The 20,597-nt window shown below is 34.3% G+C and overlaps 1 protein-coding gene and 1 long non-coding RNA gene across 11 annotated transcripts in view; one reads left to right on the top strand and one right to left on the bottom strand.

The window, feature by feature from the left end:
- Positions 1 to 13,447, top strand: part of COL11A1 (collagen type XI alpha 1 chain) — a 227,574-nt gene extending 214,127 nt beyond the window's left edge. For all 10 annotated transcript variants that reach the window (XM_045478454.1, XM_045478457.1, XM_045478462.1 and 7 more), the window contains 9 exons: positions 728 to 835; positions 1,309 to 1,362; positions 1,464 to 1,499; positions 1,592 to 1,645; positions 3,425 to 3,674; positions 6,425 to 6,537; positions 7,937 to 8,005; positions 10,287 to 10,520; positions 11,743 to 13,447. In XM_045478454.1, the coding sequence (XP_045334410.1) occupies positions 728 to 835; positions 1,309 to 1,362; positions 1,464 to 1,499; positions 1,592 to 1,645; positions 3,425 to 3,674; positions 6,425 to 6,537; positions 7,937 to 8,005; positions 10,287 to 10,520; positions 11,743 to 11,889 (1,065 nt within the window). In that variant the 3' untranslated portion in view covers positions 11,890 to 13,447. The remainder of the gene's footprint in view (positions 1 to 727; positions 836 to 1,308; positions 1,363 to 1,463; positions 1,500 to 1,591; positions 1,646 to 3,424; positions 3,675 to 6,424; positions 6,538 to 7,936; positions 8,006 to 10,286; positions 10,521 to 11,742) is intronic.
- On the bottom strand, positions 9,063 to 11,727 carry LOC123598342. The gene is made up of 2 exons (XR_006712549.1): positions 10,927 to 11,727; positions 9,063 to 9,515 (listed from the first exon to the last, which is right to left on the bottom strand). It is a non-coding gene; the product is annotated as an uncharacterized LOC123598342 (long non-coding RNA).
- Positions 13,448 to 20,597: the final 7,150 nt, after the last annotated feature.

Raw genomic sequence — 20,597 nt, 5'->3', positions numbered from 1 at the left:
ATAGTGAAAAATGTATTCAAATCCATTGTTATATTTTCTCAATGTCCCCTTGTAGGAACCATATGGAGAAAGCATATGGTTATACTAAAATAACTCTTCAGAAAATAAACAGATGGAATAACAAAATGCCCATTTTATGTTTTTAAACATGAAAATAACAAATTTAAACTAGAATACTTTTGAAATAGTAATTTGATCTTCCAGAAAGTACACAGAGTTACACCAAATAATTATGGAAAATAAGCCTTTTTATAATGGCGTTAATGTTTTTTTGGGTCATTTTTAAATCTCCAAATGTCTCTTAAAGACCACAGAGTCTCTGAAGGATAGAAATCATATCATATAAAATATAATGCTTATTAAAATAATGAATTTTCAGTTTATTTGATCAATATGGTCAAATATACATATGGTCATTATTGGTCTTTTAGGGAATTACTTTTCAGTAAATGAAACACTGAAGATGATTCTTTTAGAAAGCATTTTGTTCCCTAATACTTCTCTCTATAAACAAAAAAGATTCACTTAATGTAAGCGTAAACGATCCTGTTAGATAAGAGGAAAGAGGTTCTTAATCTTATATATATTCAGAAAGGGTTAAAGTTTTTATCTTTTTTTTTTTTACTTTTATGTTCCATAAAATTAGTGTGCAATTACTTTATGACTATAATTTAATATATGGTTTTAATTTACATATGGTCAAATTTCTTTTCTCTGCCTTCTAAAGGGACATCCTGGTTTAATTGGCCTGATTGGTCCTCCAGGAGAACAAGGTGAAAAGGGTGACAGAGGACTCCCTGGAACTCAAGGATCTCCAGGAGCAAAGGGGGATGGAGTGAGTAAAGATATAAATTATTCTCCTGCTCCTTTCCAAACACACACACACGCACACACACCTGTGCACATTCCATTAAATGTGACCAGCAGGGTGATTTAGAGCATCTTTAACCTCTTTAAGTCAATGGTGTTTTCAAGAAGAAATTTATTTAAAGTAATAATTTAAAAATATGTCAAGTTGGAAATCATAAAGATTACAGTTCAATAGTTAATTACACAGCAATTTATTGAATCCCCAAAACATACAAATCATTATTCTGAAGGCTACATAAGTATAAATATAGAGACATTGAAGCAAACGGGAAAAAAATACACATTATCTTACAAAAGTTATTTCTTAGGTTCACAATGGAAAATTTCAGGTTATTCTTATATACTTTTGCATAATCTAAGTTTTCAGTGTATGTTGTCCTGCAATATAGAGAGTAGCATAGCTGAGGAAAACTCTAACTTGGATGATACTCTTTACAGGGGATTCCAGGTCCTGCTGGTCCCATAGGTCCCCCTGGTCCTCCAGGCTTACCGGTAAGTGCGAGACAAGAGAATTTTTTAAAGGAAACTTACACCAAAAGAGTCATGATTTCTCCAGATTTTTATATGTACTTTTGCCTTTGCATTTTGTCTAGGGTCCTCAAGGTCCAAAGGGTACCAAAGGCTCTACCGTAAGTACTTCTCCCTTTGGACTTTGATTGTTCAGTGAAGCCTAGTCAAATGCCTTGTTCTCTGTTTATCTTGTTCCTTTTGTTCCTAACAGGGACCTGCTGGCCAGAAGGGCGACAGTGGTCTTCCAGGGCCTCCTGGGCCCCCGGTAAGTGCATGGGAACAAAAGTGATGTTTAGGTCTGTTCACACCCTAAGACTGCCGGTGATTTCTCCAAATTTGTAAGAAGGACAAAAAAAGACTTTCTGTCAAAGTGGTGATTTTTCTAGGAAACAGCAACTCCATTAATTACATAATCAGATCCACATGTCAAGGCGTGTCTTTTAATTGATGCGTTAACTGTATATTATGATAATCCTGTTTGTATTTATTTTTCACGAAAATTATATACTTTTTAATGTCATGTTTTTATGAAAGCAACTGACCATAGGCCATAAAAATACATACATACATATACATACATACATATGTGTGTGTGTGTGTGTGTATGTATCTGACCACACTAGGAATAAAGACAAAAGTTCAGATATTTTGCATTTTTTTCCCTAGTGTATATAATGATCATAAAAGCTATAATAATTTCTAACATTTATTAATGCTGACATTTTCCAGGCTCCATATAACTACTAAGTGATAGATCCATGTGAAAAAACATTAGTCTCCTCTCTTGAGTTTGTTTCCAAACTATATGTGTATTAGTTTGCTAAGGCTGCCATGAGAGGCACCACAAATGGGGGCTTAAATAATAGAAATGTATTCTCTAACAAGTTCTAGAGGCCACAAATCTTAGATCAGAGTGTGGGCAGAATCAGGTCCTTCTGAGGGCTGTGGAGGAAGGTCTATTCCATGGCCCTGTCCTTGGCTCATAGATAGCTGTCTTCTCCTATTTTTTCCCTTCAAATTCTATCCATGTGTGTCTCTGCACCCAAATTTCCTCCTGTTACAGGGACACCAGTCATATTGGATGGTTTCCCATTGGTGGATACCCCCCCCAATGCCCTTACATTTACTTAACTAATTATATCTACAGTGACCCCATTTCAAAATAAGATCTTATTCTAAGTACTGAGGCTGATAGCCTCTACCTATGAATTTTGTGGGACACAATCATAACGACATGGATTGAACTATTTGGTATAGTTCTACTTTTACACATATGCAAATTCAAATATGTCTGCATTTATTTTTTTTTAATTTATACAGTTTTAAGTTATATTTGAAGCAAATTAATGTGTATTTTTAGGAGTTTAATGTTTCATAATATAAATTATTATCAAGCACAATAGACAACTCATTAGGTAGGTTAAGAACCTTAAAATGGTATTTTGATCTTCAGAGACTAAAATCTGGTTGTGGAGACAGGGCATGTAAATAAGGACTAATTAATAAATAAGAAAGTTAAATACAATATATCCACACAAAACTGGGTTACACTACTTATATAGAGAAAGGTCCAGGGCCGCTTAGGCAGCTCAGTCACTTAAGCATCTGACTTAGGTCATGATTTAACGGTTCATGACTTCGAGCTCTGTGTCAGGATCTGCACAGTGCAGAGACTGCTTGAGATCCTGTCTCTCCCTCTCCTTCTGCTTCTCCCATTTGTGCTGTCTCTGTCTCTCTAGGAAGAAAGGAAAGGGAAAGGGAAAGGGAAGGGAAGGAAAAAGAAAAGAAGTTCCAGAAATCATCTGATTTGTGTGTCTACCTCAGTATCTCCACTAGATTCTTTTTAAAAGAACTTAACACAGTTTCTATATAAATATTTATAGCATGTGTATGTATATGTAGTAACAATTAGAGAAAATATTGAAAGTAGGGAAAACATTGAAAAGCTAAACTATAATTTCTCATAATAATGACCTCATCAGTAATAATTATGCAGAATATTTTACCTTAGGAAGCAGTTACATGCACATTATCTCTTTCACAGGGTCCACCTGGAGAAGTCATTCAGCCTTTACCAATCTTGTCACCCAAAAAAACAAGAAGACATGCCGAAAACATGCAAGCAGATGCAGGTGATAATATTCTTGACTACTCAGATGGAATGGAGGAAATATTTGGTTCCCTCAACTCCCTGAAACAAGACATCGAACATATGAAGTTTCCCATGGGTACGCAGACTAACCCAGCTCGAACATGCAAAGACCTGCAACTCAGCCATCCTGACTTCCCAGATGGTATGTTAATAATACATGTCACAGCAAAGGGACTGAGCCTCTAAGTTATGAAGGTGCATGGTCAGCCCATTACTTCTAGTTAAATGTTTGATATAGACTCTAAATAAACTAAAGTAAATGATTATTAATTCCAGTCTTGTAAACAGAAAAAGTCCTTTATACTGTGTAATTCAAGAACTGCTTCAGAAAATCCTTACCTGCTTACATAAGGTTTCATTAAATTATGACAAGATCATTTTGGGACAATTATAGAACACAAATGCATTTTTTCCCCGTAATAACTATCATAGAATGGGTTTTATGTGTGCACACATGTGTACACATTAGTATATATTTATATCCTGTAACCAAACTTATTTTACCTTGATATGAAGTTAACATGATTAATAGCATAACTGAATCATATTTTACCTATCAGTTTAATAATAATTTGGTGAACAGAATATTTAAGACTTAGCATAGTAGCTTGGGGCAAAAATTTATGTCATTGATCCACAAATAATCAGAACTGTGAGCAATTCATTTGTAATAATAATCAGGATAATTTATTATACCTATTGTTTAACATAAACTTTATCATACCCTTCCTGAGAAGGAAACCGTTTCAAGTATCATGAGTTAGTTAATAAACTCACACAATTAGTAAACTAACAAGGGGCAGATATTTATGTGATCTTAAATCTCCCACTTTATATGGAAATATTTTGTCACTCTTTTTACTCTTGGGGCAATATTATTTTGCACTAACAATCATATAAGAATGTTATAACTGAGATATAAATAAGTCAGTACAGAGAGAAAAGTTTAATGTGATTCAGAAACAGCCACCACCATAAAGGAAAATGTCATAAAATCTTCCTATCTTAATCAAGCATAGCCTGTTAAAACTAAAACACAGGTAGCTATTAAGGACTCCATTCAAACTAATGTCCAAGGTTTTCAAATTTATAATATGTTTATTTGGAAAAGATATGTTTAGTTCAATAGTAATTCAGTAATTTTAAAGAGAATGACTCAGACTTCTGCTCTTGCTGAGACAATCATACATAATTGAAGTTCAAATGTAAAAGATTACAACACAAATAAAACAAATATGATTAATTAGAACCTGAGCAGTCAAGAAAAATTTTTGTGAATTTGGGAATGGAAAGCTCATTGTGGACCACAGCTCCCCATGGTTTCCATATAATGACCAGCGTTATTAATTCCTTAATGGGTTAATTAATTGCCATTAAATATTAATTAACTGACTTAGCAGTGCCAGGCACTGTTCTTCAGGCAGAGATTTGTAGACACACAGAAGAAATAATGCCCTTGAGCTACTATTATCAAATGAAGGAGACAGGAAAAGTGTATTAACAATAGCATATTATGACAGATACTGTGGGAAAAAATGAGTATTTAGATAAGGTAAGGATGATCCATTTTGTGTAAAGGATGTTAATATTTGAGGAGGTGACATTTCAGCTGAAACCTTAAAGAGTTAGCCAGTCATGCAAAGAATCAAAAGGGTATTTCAGGCAGAGGATATGGGTCATTTGATAGGTTTAAAGAGGACAAGATCTTGGTGCCTTCAAGGAACTGAAAGGTCTCTATGGCTAAAAAATAGTGAGGAAAGTGAAAAATGACTTGAAGTAATTTGGAAGGAAGCAAGGTGAAATCAAAGGAAGCTAGTTAAAGAGCTGTTGGTTTAATCTAGGAAAGAAATTAATGGTGACTTGATTTAGGGATTTGACAGTAAAAATAGGAGATGAATAAATTAGAGGTAAACTGGACATGGTTTCCATAGTATACTGAATTTACTGAACAGACGTATCTTAGTAATTAAGCTATTATTATGTTCTCTGAAGGAAATTTAATGACAATATTAACCGAATAAATCAAGAGAAAAAATGCTTACCACAGAATTCAAAATTATAGGGGCACCTGGGTGACTCAGTCAGTTAAGCGTCTGACTTCAGCTCAGGTCATGATCTCGCAGTTCATGAGTTTGAGCCCTATGTCAGGCTCTGTGCTGACAGCTCAGATCCTGGAACCTGCTTTGGATTCTGTGTTTATTATTTTTGAGATAGAGAGAAACAGAGAGACAGAGTGCAAGCAGGGGAGAAGCATAAAGAGGCAGACAGAATCTGAAGCAGGCTCTGAGCTGTCAGCACAGAGCCCAATGAGGGGCTCAAATCCAAGAACCATGAGATCATGACCTAAGCCGAAGTCAGACGCTCAACTGACTGAACCACCTAGGCACCCCCAAAATATTTTTTTAAAGTAATGCAAGAAATGATTCTTAAGGCTAAGTAGATTACACCATCTCCATTGTTACAAATGAATAAACCAAGGAAAAATATAATGATTATTATACTCAGATTACTTAAGTAGTAAATAATGCATATAGGATTTAGGGTTAAGTTTCTTTGATTCCAAATGCATGTAATTTATGATAGTGGATAATTAAATGTTAATATTTGAGGAGGTGACATTTAAGCTGAAACCTAAAAGTAACAGGCAGGCTAGAAATAACAGTGTTCCAGGCGAAGTACATGGGCAAAGCTTTGATGCAGACAAGACAAAGGGTCACTCTTTAACTATCTGAACTCCTATCCCAATTTGACCAAAAAACATAAAAGGGATTCTTGTAGGAAAAGATCCATCAATATTAATTTTTCTTTATTCTTCTAATAAAATGTGTATACCATGCAATCAATTTTTTATTTAAATGTATTTTAACATGAAATATTTTTTCCTACTTCTAGGTGAATACTGGATTGATCCCAACCAAGGTTGCTCAGGAGATTCCTTCAAAGTTTACTGTAATTTCACGTCTGGTGGCGAGACTTGCATTTATCCAGACAAAAAATCTGAGGGAGTAAGTACCAGTCTGTTTTGGTGGTGATTGTTGACAGTTCCTGCCATGTTTTTGCAATATTGAACTAAACAGGAAAATTATACTGTCATATTTTCATTTATCTGCTTTTCTTACAGGGTAATTAGAGCATTTCATTTGCATAAACATGAATAAGACACCAAAGTGATGCACAGAGTTAACAAATACTTCTCTCCTTTATTTTTTTACCCAGATGTATTCTTTACGCACCTGCTTGTGCTCTAAAATTCTATGGTTTTCCATGACACAGCACAGCTGATGTTTAAATTTTAGTGCATGTATAGTACTCTTCATTCCAATGACACGACAGAACTCACAGCTGTATATGATGTTCAGAATACACAATTTATAATCGTTTACATAAGAATATTGTCTACATTTGCGTACTTTTTAAATGTTTTGTCTCTTCAAACAGATTTCTTGATTTTCACCTAGCAGTATCAATATATTTGAGCTAAAGGCAAATTACTAATATAGGGAAAGGTTTTTCACTAGCATAATTGTATTCTTCAAACAGTTTCTGGTGGTAAATGTTGCCTTTATTTGTATTCTTTTAATAAATCACATTCTTAGTAAATGGTGTGGGCATACAGAGGCACAGAACCTCCTTAGGGCAAGACAAGTAGCTTTAAGTGTGGCTAATCTCTTTAGGAGGGAAGTTAAGTTCTCCAGTAAAGGTTGGGTGGTAGGAGCAGGAGACAAAGCAACTTCTGTTTCCCATCCAAACTTGGCAGCAAAGCATAATAAAAGTTCCTCTAGCTGCCAAAGAAATAAGGGAACGTGGAAATGTCTCTCTTTACACTGATAACTCAAATTCCCTGTAGTGAAGCCTTATATACTGTTACATTTTGCTGATCTTGCAAAGCAAAACAATAAATGCAGATCTATAAAGGGTTCTAAACATTCTTCCCAGCAGGAGATGATTACGCTTGCTTCCTGCAATGACTTTTCCATGCCACCCTTAGTTACTGGCTGAATACTTTCAGGATGCTTCCCTTGGCTATAAAATACTGATGGGATCTGTCTTGATGACTGATTTCGACTGGTATTGTGAGGGGTTCCTTTATGGGGGGTTGCTTCTGAGTTCCACCTTTGTCCCCTACAGCCCTTAGTATGCCATCAGCAGGTTGTTCTCCACACCCCCCCTTCTTCTTTTTGAGCAATTAAAGAAAACAGGAAGAAAATGACTCAATCTTCACTAAGTGGGAAGTCACAGGATATATCTCAAATTTTGCTATTTATCTCATTTTCTGTAATTCAGGATAGACCATTTTAAAACTTCTTTGGCATCTTAGTCTTACAGAAAATTACTGATGCATACATAAACAATACTGTTCATAATTTTTACCCACTTTCTAATTTTCCTGTTCCTTTGCAACAGGTAAGAATATCATCGTGGCCAAAGGAGAAACCAGGAAGCTGGTTTAGTGAATTTAAGAGAGGAAAACTGGTATGTTATTACCTCAACATGAAATGGTTTATCTTAAGCTTCATAAATGAAGCTCAAATTATATATCTTAGACCCTGACTGTGAAAGTCTGAGTTATACTATTTAGGATTCCATGTGTTCTCTGGTTTGCTCCTTCTATATCTCTTAGACCACAGTTGTATTTTAGAGAATTTTTCTAAATGTTTTCTATCAAAATACATGGAAATATGCTAAATTCAATAAATATGATCAGATAAAGTATGCATTTCATTAAGTACCTGATAGACATCATAAAAATGAGTTATGTTAGAAATATCAGGTATAGAGAATGTAATATGTGTTTAGTGTCTCAGACTCTATATCTTTTTTTCTGTTTGAAACCTAATTTATTTTTTATTCTCTATTTCAGTAAAAAGTTTTGGAAGGCGAAATGTTTTTGTTTTTTTTTTTCTTCTGATCGTTACATTTAGGAATAAAGTTCACTATTAATAATTTTTACAGGTATTTTAAGATTAGATGCCAAAACTAAATTTATATTATAAAAGCTGTTTACAAATACATGTGTATTCAAAATAGTAATAAATGTACTTAAGTGAAAGTTTTTCACTTATCCCGATAATTATTCAACTGTTTAATGTTCTTTAAGAAGCTATTATTTTCTTTTTTTTTTTTTTTTAATTTTTTTTTTCAATGTTTATTTATTTTTGGGACAGAGAGAGACAGAGCATGAATGGGGGAGGGGCAGAGAGAGAGGGAGACACAGAATCGGAAACAGGCTCCAGGCTCTGAGCCATCAGCCCAGAGCCTGACGCGGGGCTCGAACTCACGGACCGCCAGATCGTGACCTGGCTGAAGTCGGACGCTTAACCGACTGCGCCACCCAGGCGCCCCAAGAAGCTATTATTTTCTATTGATGACTATTTTATGGTTTCATCTTATGCAAAACCTACACGTTAATTGACAACTTTAGTGAAGTTTTCCACTTGACATAATTCTTCAGTTCAGTCTTCAAGTTACATATTAAATATCCATGTGACATTCTTACCTGTGTAGAATTTAAAAATACATAACACAGAACTGTGTGTGTGGTGTTATTTTTGTTGTTTTGGTTTGTTTACCTTACTGTTCATTTCCCAAGTTTTTTTTTTTTTTTTCCTTCAACTGAACAAGTCTTCTCATTATCTGAGCTGTTAATCAGTAAGGATTAAGTAAATTCAACAAAAGAAGCAAGCCATAGATAATTACCTTTACATTAATCCATAGTCTAGGTAAATTTCCTACTCAATTTTTTAAAAATATCTATGTTCAGCTGACGCCAGTCTTTCAATTTTACCCAACAAAACCATTTATGAATTTAATAAAAGATTTTAATAATTTGTAGTTAAAACTACTTTCCTGCCCTAAATGTAAAATAAGTATTTACTGACTCACCATATATTCTTTTGCGTTGTCTTGGGCATTATGCTTGGTGCTGGTGACACAGTGATGAGTAAGTACATTGTCTAAGAACGAACAAACAGGCAGATCTGTGCTGGAAATAGAAGACAAACATCTTAGAAAACTATGGCGTCAAAAATGCAGAAACATGTTTAAAACTTTGGGTCTAGTGGCTATACTATGAAATTTTTAAAGTAGTAGGTGAAATAAAAACACAAAAATAGGTAACTTTCCATTGCACTGAGATTCCTCAGTTCTAATTGTTTCACTATTTTGCAATTCTATAATTTAAAAAATATACACAGGGCGACTGGGTGTCAGTTAAGACTCTGACTCTTGATCTCACCTCAGGTCATGATCTCACAGGTTCATGCTTGGAGACCCGCTTCAGGTTCTGTACTGACAGTGCAGAGCCCACTTAGGATTCTCTCTCTCCCTCTCTCTCTGTCCCTCTCCCGCTCATGCATGTGCGCTCTCCATCTTTCTCAAATAAATAAACTTTAAAAAAATAAAACAAATAAATAAAAAGATACACAAACATAATGAAAGATCTTTTGGAAACAAAAGCTTTTCTTTTGGAAATTTTTAATGTTAGGAAAATGAAGCATTGAAATAAAGTGAATATTTTTCAAAGATAAGTAGTGCTCATAGTAACTCAGGTGGGAGTACAATAGTGATTTCATAAAATCCTGTCCCTGGGTCTTATGACCCTCCTTGCCCACTTTCATTCCCTAAGTGAAAATGGGACAGTTGATTCGTCCACATGCTTCTGGGATCACAGTTCACTGTCGACAGTGATTTTATTCTTTTATAACATAAAAAAGTAAAAGAACCTATGTCTGTCTTTTTATTCTTTTATTCCCAGCTTTCCTATTTAGATGTTGAAGGAAATTCCATTAATATGGTGCAAATGACATTCCTGAAACTGCTGACTGCCTCTGCTCGGCAAAATTTCACCTACACCTGTCATCAGTCAGCAGCCTGGTATGATGTGTCATCAGGAAGTTATGACAAAGCACTACGGTTCTTGGGATCCAATGATGAGGAGATGTCCTATGACAACAACCCTTTCATCAAAGCACTATATGATGGCTGTGCGGTGAGTATAATCACTTGCCTTCTTTCACAGGGTGAGAGGCTGTGTGCAACCATCTCAGCTTGGCCCTAAGTCAGGAGTCTCTCATGAAATGGATGTCTGTTGTTTTTAAGATCTGATGCCTAACACTGGCATATTGAAATATGATATATTAGAAGCCACTAATATTCACATACATACACACAAACTCTGAAACTTACATATAGGCACATATTTAAAAGCCATAACAGAAGGTAATCTTAGATCACATGCTATTTGTATGGAATTATTCCTGATATTTGAATACTATTATATCTAGTCATTCTTGAAATAAAAATAAAAAACTTTATTTCATTTGCTTCCTTCATCCATGATTCTAAAATGACAAAGGAATCAGCATTATACCATTTATACCATAGCTAATACTTACCCCAGTATTTTGTCCATAAGGGCTTGTCTGTTGGGACTGTGTTATACCAGGTTAGGCAGTTACTATCATTTTTGTGATTTCTATCCTCTGGAACTATCCTTTTCACACAATGGGAGTTCCATTTAAGAAAATGATACAGAAAGCACACTAAAAAAACTCGGTTTAGCTGATGACTAAAGAGAGGTCACAATTATAAATACATAGGTCCATGCCTTCAACAAAGTGAGTATGGTACCCACAGATTAAAGAAAAGAAAGCATATTAAAAGTAGCAAGTGTTTGGATTTCCCAATAGTAGTGTACTGATAATCATTCATAAAATTAATATATAGCAGCAGAAATGCTTTGACTTTTGACCTTATGTACTATAATTTCTATAATGTATTTAAATTTTTATTTAGAAACCTTGACATATATTTATGGACACACACACATGTATATATATGCATATATTGTATGATTATAATGGTAAGAATATATTCTTATGTAGGAGTCTAACCCAATACTAACATCAGTTTTCATATTAAACTGTATTTATCAATTCAGTAAGATTCTCTTCATCTATGCAGTGTATCCAAATATTATAGTTGAGTGGTAACAGCTAAATATTAAATGCAGCTGTCAACGTTCAAAATTTAAAACTACAAATGACATCAGTGATAACAAGAGTTAATTACAACATAGATAATGGCAAATCTGCTTCTTACTCTCTTCTTTCTTACCCTCCTGCCTCCATTCAGAGGCTAAGGAAAAAAAAGCATATATGTGAAAAGCATGAAATGATTGTATAAATTTTTCTTTCTGCTTAATTTTACAGTCCAGAAAAGGCTATGAAAAAACTGTGATTGAAATCAATACACCGAAAATTGATCAAGTACCTATCGTTGATGTAATGATCAATGACTTTGGTGATCAGAATCAGAAATTTGGATTTGAAGTTGGTCCTGTTTGTTTTCTTGGCTAAGATTAGGACAAAGAACATCTGAAATCAACAGAAAAAATATCTTGGTGCCACCAAGCCATTTTATGCCACATGCAAGTTTTGAATAAGGATGGTATAGAAAACAACTTGCTGAGTATATGCGTACCGATTAGAAATCCCGATGCCCTTGTGAGGGCAGAATCACATGACAAAAGCTTCGAAAATCATACAATATAAGATAGTGTGGCTGAGATGGAAACAGGCCTTATTCTTGATTCCCAATTTTCATCTCTCCCTTTCCTATTTGGATTTCTTTGGTGCTGTAGGAAAAAAAAAAAACCAGAACAATATATATTCATAAAAGATATGGTGCTCATTCCCATCCATCAAGGATGTGCTAAAAGTATGTTTAATAAATTGTAATTATTTTATGTACAGTTCTATACTGTTATCTATGTGTCCATTTCCAAAACTTGCACGTGTCTCTGAATTCCATCTGACTCTAATTTTATGACAATTGCAGAACTATCATGGCAATAAATATATGTATTATGAAAAAATAAAGTTGAAATTTCTGATGACTCTAAGTCCCTTTCGTTGATTAAAAATAAAATGCCTTTGTATATATTGATGTTGAAGAGTTCAATTATTTGATGTCGCCAACAAATTTCTCATAGGGGCAAAAACCTAGAAGATTCTTGGAAGCACACTTGGATCAACTCTTCTCTACTGACAGTAACTTTGCTGAATTTCAGCCAAAAATACCATTGCATTTTAGTGCTTTATTCAGTGCTACACCTCAACCTTTTTCTTTTCAGAGTCCAGAATTTCATAGGATATTTGTATATATGGAAAATAAGCAAGTTTATATTTTTGGACAGGAAAATATGTATAAGAAGCTATTTTAACAAAGCAATGCCTCCATCAAACAATCAGATGTACAATTTTTTTACGACCTTATCTCATTGTTTCAGTGTGCTTCAATCATGCAGATTAATACTAAAAGATGGGAACTAAGCAATTATTTATGAATTTGTTCATTGTTATAATTTCTAATCAGTCAACTTCTTGAATTTGATTCCAAGCTGCATATTATAGTCTTCAAATATTATTTTCCTGCACCTATCCAACAATTACAATTCCTTTTCTTTCAAAATAATATACATTATTTGACCTGCCTAATTCCTAAATAACATATGGGTGGATTGTTACTAACAGTGCTTGTTTTAAAAGTCATACTTATTAAAACAATCAAAACCTTTTTTTTTCCCCCACTAAGGTATTTTCTTCCAGGTAGCTAGCTTGATATAGCAATAAAATTTAAAAATTACAAATTGAACTTTGTATCTATTTTAAGTAATATATGTAAGACTTGAAAATAAATGTTTTATTTCTTATATGAAGTGTTAAATTAATTGATACCAGATTTCACTGGAACATTTTCAACTGATAATTTATCACAAAGGAGCATACCTGTAATATTGAAGTTAAAACGTGAACACTTGTCATTCAGAAATTCTTTTATTTTTGAAATCAAGTTTGTAAATGTCCTTTAAAGAAGGGGGATATGAATCGTATAAATAAACTCAAGTCTTGTCTACCTGGATTAGTCACTCTCTTTCTTAAATAGGTTCCAAATTACTCTCTCTTGCAGAAAAGGTTTTGATTCTGTTTCTTGACCATACAGATTAGAATAGTTTTACACTTCTGGAAACAAATATTAACCTTCAGAGATCAAATGTTTAAAATTCTCCACATGTCAAAAATAAAAACACCCCATAGTAATACTCTGTTTACAAAATTAAGGTAGGTTATACTTAAAATTTCAGAAAGATATTTTTCATAATTAAACATTTTGCAAAGTCTCAAACATATGTTCATAATGTCAGCACTACAAATATTTCCAGATCTTTTGTTTGAAATACAGCCTCTAAATTATACACAAAGTGTATAATATGTAATATGTAATGATGTTTATCAAGAGAAACTCCATACATCAGGCAATTTAATGAATATATGGCAATAGGAGAGAATATTTTGCATATTGACATGCGTTGGGGAAGCTGCATTATTTGTCCATTTAAATTAAACAGGTTCAAATTTGGCACTCAGTAGAATTAATGAATAAATAACTGAATCCCCTATCCTTTTCTATGCCTTGACATCTGGATGTGGCCTTCCACATAGCATTGGAGTTTTTTCTCTCCTTTATAGTTGATTTAATCTGAACAAAAAGAAATTCAGTGGAAGGGAAAAAGCATATAATACGACATTCTACTCTTGGCCCAAGTATGGATAAACTATGGAGAATAATATTCATCTTGGATGGAACCTGGCATGAGTGGATGCATATGAAATTTGGCATTACTCTTTAAAAATAAATACAAAATAACAAATACAAAAAAAATTACGGAAGTTACTATTTTGAGTGAAAAAAGTATTGCAACAATTTATTAACTTAAAAAATGGACCCATACCAAAAGTATCACAAAATCCACATGGAAAAAAAAATCAATGTTTTCATTAATTACTTTTGTAATACTTTTATTCTATGTCTTTATGTTTTGGCTTCAATCTCTGAATGCCTCTTCATATGAGAATTTCCGATAGAAAGAATGTTTCTCTAACTTAAAAAATGACTTTTATTATCAATAGCTTAGAGCTATTTCTTTCCATTTCACATCTTGTTACTGGTAAGTATTTTTAGGTTTTTTATTAAAATTTTTTTTAATGTTTATTTTTGAGACAGAGAGAGAGTGGGGGAGGGGCAGAGAGAGTGAGTGAGAGACACAGAATCGGAAGCAGGCTCCAGGATCTCAGCTGTCAGCACAAAGCTTGATGCAGGGCTCAAACTCACAAACTGCAAGCTCATGACCCGAGCCAAAGTTAGATGCTCACCTGACTGAGCCACCTAGGGTGCCCCTAGGTTTTTTTTTTTAATTTAAGAAAATCTCTATACATTTATTTCATATGTGCACTAGAAATCTGTGAGAATTTTCCACAAGCTAGCTTCTGATTCTGCACATTTTATACCTTGTTTTCTCTCCACAACCAATAGATTTCAGGCTCTGGGCACCATAAGATACATGCATGCCATGATACAAACTCTGTCCTCACACTTTTTGTTACAACACAGTAGGTGATAGGATTATTCCAGAAAGCCATTCCTATACCAGGATTACTGGCATTAACTATACATGAATATTAACCGAAAGCTGTATAATTATACCCCAACCATGTAAACCTATTCAATAAACTCTAAATAAATGAATCTCTAATTGAATTTCCTCCTTCCTGGCTTCTTCCTTACCACCCAACACAAGAAAAAATGCCAAAGAGAAATTGGAGTGGAAAGACAATATTCCTAAGAGATCATAGTTAAAGAATACTACTTGCGCAAATCATACCAATTATAAGACCATGAGAACATATTTCTAGCTGATCTCTCAAGGGCTTAGATGGGGTCCATGAAAGAGAAAGATCCAGAAGCACAGTCCTCTGTATGCTGAGCAACTGTGAAATAAGTGAATTAATTAAGGGCCTAGCACACCATCAGCTAAATGGATTGTTGCCACTGCTCTAGATTTCCTACAGTTACTATCACCACCCTAGCGTAAGTTCCTTTCTAAAACATAGCCATTAGCATATGCACTTACACTGCAGAACTTTCATAAAGATTTAATTTAAAAAATGTAAAAAAAAATTATACAAATTGCATGATCGCAGAGGCCCAGATTGCCAAGTAGGATGCCATGAAATCCAAGCTTTTTACAAATGAGTCACAAAGGAAACAAAACAGGAGCAGCAGCATAAGCCCTGTAAAGACCCAGGAAGTGCACATTCATCAGACACAGCTTCTCAAATCCTCTTTTACCACTATATGTTTTGCTCTCCAGAAGGATGAGTTTAGTAGGCTTTAGAGTCTCTCCAATTTTACCCATTTCTAATCTCGTATTGGTATAATGGTCATATAACTAATAATTCTTCGTGTAGCTGCCGCCCAGAGATCCAGAGATGGCAGGATTATTTACAATTGAAAACCTTGCAGAAGTATATCCTGCTAGAAGATTCCGGGTTCAGTAATTGGCACATAGCAACTCTTCCAGATTCCTCATTTATTTTCTCTCTAGTAAATCCATGGTCTATATTTATAAGGAGATTGGTCAGTATCAAAACAGAGGTAGAAAAGAGCTACAGAACCACTGTTAACTCTTTATTTCTAAAAATATAAGCTGAGATAACTTCAGAAATGTTTTATGTTACAAAACCAGGACTTATTTTATAATTATCCAATGATGGCATTTCTACCTATAATACTATTTACAGAAAGTTACACAAATATACTGAATACATTCCCATTTTTAAATTACCTATATATGTCTACAAAGAAATAAAGAAGTAGGCTTTTTTCCATAATGGAAACATTTGGAAGATAAAAACCATATGTCCTAGTAGCAGATCTTATTCTAGTGAAAACCAAGGGCACAAAATAAGCTAAAGAGTCTACTACCTTAATTTGCCATCACTTAGGGTCTCTGGTATAAAATGTTATTTTTTGGCTCACTGAGGGAAACACACAAAGAAATTTTCCCCTGAAGTGGCATACACTTCTATGTTCAACACTGGAATGGCCAGACTGAATTAAATAAAATGAACAAGTCCCCTAAGAAAGAGACAGATTTGCAGGTCCCCACATCAACATGGTAGAAAGGTCTGTGTAACCAATTGTTTGAAAATATGAGTTTTGGCATATTATCTATTTCAGGAAAATGAAATTACTGAGTAACAGTTATCATAGCTAATATTCTGTAAGGTAAAATGTATTTTAAAAATCTTGGATAAAGAAACTGTGGTTTATCTACACAATGGAATACTACTTGGCAATGAGAAAGAATGAAATATGGTCTTTTGTAGCAATGTGGATGGAACTGGAGAGTGTTATGCCAAGTGAAATAAGTCATACAGAGGAAGGCAGATACGATACGTTTTTACTCTTATGTGGATCCTGAGAAACTTAGCAGAAGACCATGGGGGAGGGGAAGGAAAAAAAAAAAGCTGGAGAGGGAGGGAGCCAAAGCATAAGAGACTCTTAAAAACTGAGAATAAACTGAGGGTTGATGGGGGGTGGGAGGGAGGGGAGGATGGGTGATGGGCACTGAGGAGGGCACCTGTTGGGATGAGTACTGGGTGATGTATGGAAACCAATTTGACAATTTCATGCTAATAAAAAAAATCTTGAATTGTATTTTTATGTGAATAAAATTTATTAGCTATATAGAAAGAAGTACACATGTTAGATAAATTATTACCTAGTTATTTCCACATAGCTATAGAGATTTTTCCATCACTACTGAGAAAAATGAGTGGAAAAAGAAAACCACTGATAACAACAAAAACCCTAAAGGTATTAAGTATTTAACTAAAAGTAGAAAATCAATATGACTAGGTAAGTTAATATTTTATTTTATATTTTTGGTGAAATAGTTGAAAGTCTCATCAGATTTTTTTTTCCCTCTGTGCAGGGGACTTCCCAACTTCCCAGACCCTACCATCCATCACTCCTGGCCTTTCAACCCCCACTGCAGGAAGAGAGTGGGAGAGGGAAGGAGGAACATGACAAGGTAGGAGGGAGATAGCTAAGTACGGGTAAAGGGGTAAATTTTTTAAGTAGGTATTTTCTAAAGATACAGTCAAGTGGTTTTGAACCATGGAATACTGATACCAGAAATCTTGATAATCATCTAATTATTAATTGATCAATGAGCAAGTATATGATTTAGCACCATGATGAGGCTAGGTTTCTACCATCAACTTTACAAAAGAATTATGTCAGAATGGGTCTACACTGTATCCTCACTTACAGTTTAATAAAAGAAATAAAACACCACATCTAAAATAACAGTTTATTATCAAGGTTCTGACTCTACAGATGTGTGGAGAACTGAAGGAATAATAAATGTTAATTTGTAAGTGTGCTTCATGAGAAAGACGGTAGGTCTACAAAATGTGGAGTCCAGATGGGTGTGGGTGAGTGAGAGAAGGAAGACCACTTCATGGAGAGAATTCCAGAGGCACATGTGAGTGTGAAACATGAAGAGACAAGGAGTCTGATAAAATCCCAGTGGAATGGTACAATGCCAAGTCCTATATTTAGGGCAGGGTTATAAAGACTTGAAATTCATACAAAAGAGTCTGGATACTATGCAGTAGATAATAAAGAATGAATGCTGGTTGTTGAGTAAGGTAAAGTCATAATAAAAGTCATATTTCGGATCATTCTATGCTGGATGGATCTAGAAGTTGAGTCAGACAATAGGAACAAGTGCCATAAGGCAGTTCCTGAAATTTAAGTGGGCAATTATACAGATTTAGATTAAAGTAAAAATACCTGCATGACTTAAAAGGAAGGGACAAGTATAAAACAATTTGAAAGAAGAAATCACTATAGTTTACCATTTAAAGATATTCTAGAGCCATTCACCGGATACATCTAAACTATATTTGGCTAGCCTTTAAGAACATATATTATAAAATCAGAGAAAAGAAAAGTTATATTTATAAAATCTGAAGAGCTGATGGATCCCAGTGAAATAAATGATATCTGGCCCAACCCTATCAATTGGCTTTGTATCTCCTCTTGTATCTCATATACTATTGCAGAGTACATATGAAAATAACTTGTGATTGCTTCAACAATATATGCTTACAACACTACAAGCAAGTACCCATCTCCTATATAAAGAACAGTTCATGTACATTATCAACTACAGAACACATACATTTAGAGAGATATCAACTGCTAAAACTTATTATATAGTTGTGTCTTCTGATGTTGAAATTTTCATAAGTAAAAATTGGGGCATAAGGAATAACCAAATACATGGGAAGTCTGGGAAATAATTATATATAATTTATATGAAAAAATATCATCTAGCTGTAAAAAGATTAGGGCATTGTAGGCCCTCAATATATATTTAAATATGTAAATACATGAAGGAAGAAATCATATCTATATGCTCTCTGTTGCCTGCATTGTGAGGTGGAACTTTTTATAGGTGGATTATAAACACTGCTTCCACTTTCTTATCCACCATTTACTCTTCAGTCCAGCACAGCTGAACTCATCCTCTGTGTCATATTGAAACTTTTCATACCATAAAGAATGGACTATTCATCAAATCCAATGTGTATTTTCACAGAAATGACAGCTTTTTGTCAAAACTGGCTCCCTTTCCTGTGCTCCTAATCTCAGTTAATGACATCTCTGTTCACATAGTCACCTGGGCCAAAAACATTCAGAGTCATCATGAATTGCTTGCTGTTCTGCTGGTCAGTGATATATTTCTGTTAATTCTCCTTCCTAAATATCATTCACACCTGTGGATCCCTTTCATCTTCTTTACCACTGCCTAAGTTTGGGTAGTGATTTTTTTCACCACAAAATTTAGTAGCTTGCTATATAATTTCCTATTTCCAGCCATCATTATCCCCAAAATCTAACTTCTGTACTGAGAAAAAAAAAACTTCTTTATGAGAAGTACAAATGCAGACAGATTACTCTCATTTACAAAATTCCTCAGTGGCTTTCCATCAAATACAGCATTGTCTTTCTCTTTTGTTTTACTACACATGAAAAATACATTTACAACCTCTCTCTTCTCTCTCTTTCTTTTATCCACAAGCACCTCACATAAAACTGAAATAACATCTTGCATACTCATATTGATCCACCCTGATTTGTAATATTCCATTTTATGGTATTATATTTCATCTCAGAAAATATCAGTTGTATCCAATAAGCTGATAAATTATTTACTCTTGAAAATACTGGTCAAGACTATAAAGGTCAAACACCTTAAATTGTTGAGCAAGACCATCTGGGATGCTTCCCTATTTTTTTTTTACACACATCTTTGGATAAGTTTACATTAAAGAGCCACATTCTGCAAGACCTGAGCACAGGGAGACCAAGACGGCTGAGCTCTGGCCACAGTGGTTCACTTTGTTCTCACATGTCTAGATACACTGTGACTTGATATTACCATATAAGTTAAATGTCATGATCCTGTTACATGTATCAAGATTTTGCCTAAAGGCATGTTCACTGCAATACTGTATCCAGTACCATTGGAAAGATGGAAAAAATCTAAATGAATACAGTTAGGGAATTGATTTTTTAAAAAGGTAATAGTACATTTGTAGATTGAATGATAAGGTTATTTAATTCAGCGTTAGAAGATTTAATGACGTGAGATGTTCCTAATTTATTTCTAAATTAAAATTTGAAAAGTCTAGAAAGCATCAAATGAGATAGATGATCTTTCCTATGTTGGAGATAAATGTAGCTTCTGCTCTGTGTTTCTTCTTTTTAATCATCATATATTGGGGAAAATCTGCACAGATACTCTGGTTCTGTCTTCAACAAAAGGCATGGCAATTAGTAATTTCCACATAAAATTGTCATCGTAACAAAAAGGAAAGATGAATTATGAAATAAACACCATACGTTAAAAACGGAAGATCTTCAAGCTAATTCCAGTGACTTCATTCAACTAGGGCACATGGAGGCAGACTCAGTGCTGGATTCATATTGTACACTGGCATCTGTTACTAAGGATTTTAAGGCTTCTCAGCAAGAATCCTTCACAGTGATGCACATGTGCATGCGTCATTTGCATTATCATCTGAAACACTAGGATTCCTGAGGTCTCCACGTTGTTGTCATCGAGCAACGCTTAGATGGAAAAAAG

The sequence above is a fragment of the Leopardus geoffroyi genome, chromosome C1 (assembly GCF_018350155.1).
Source record: "Leopardus geoffroyi isolate Oge1 chromosome C1, O.geoffroyi_Oge1_pat1.0, whole genome shotgun sequence".
NCBI classification, from domain to species: domain Eukaryota; kingdom Metazoa; phylum Chordata; class Mammalia; order Carnivora; family Felidae; genus Leopardus; species Leopardus geoffroyi.
This window is presented reverse-complemented; position numbering and strand designations above follow the sequence as displayed.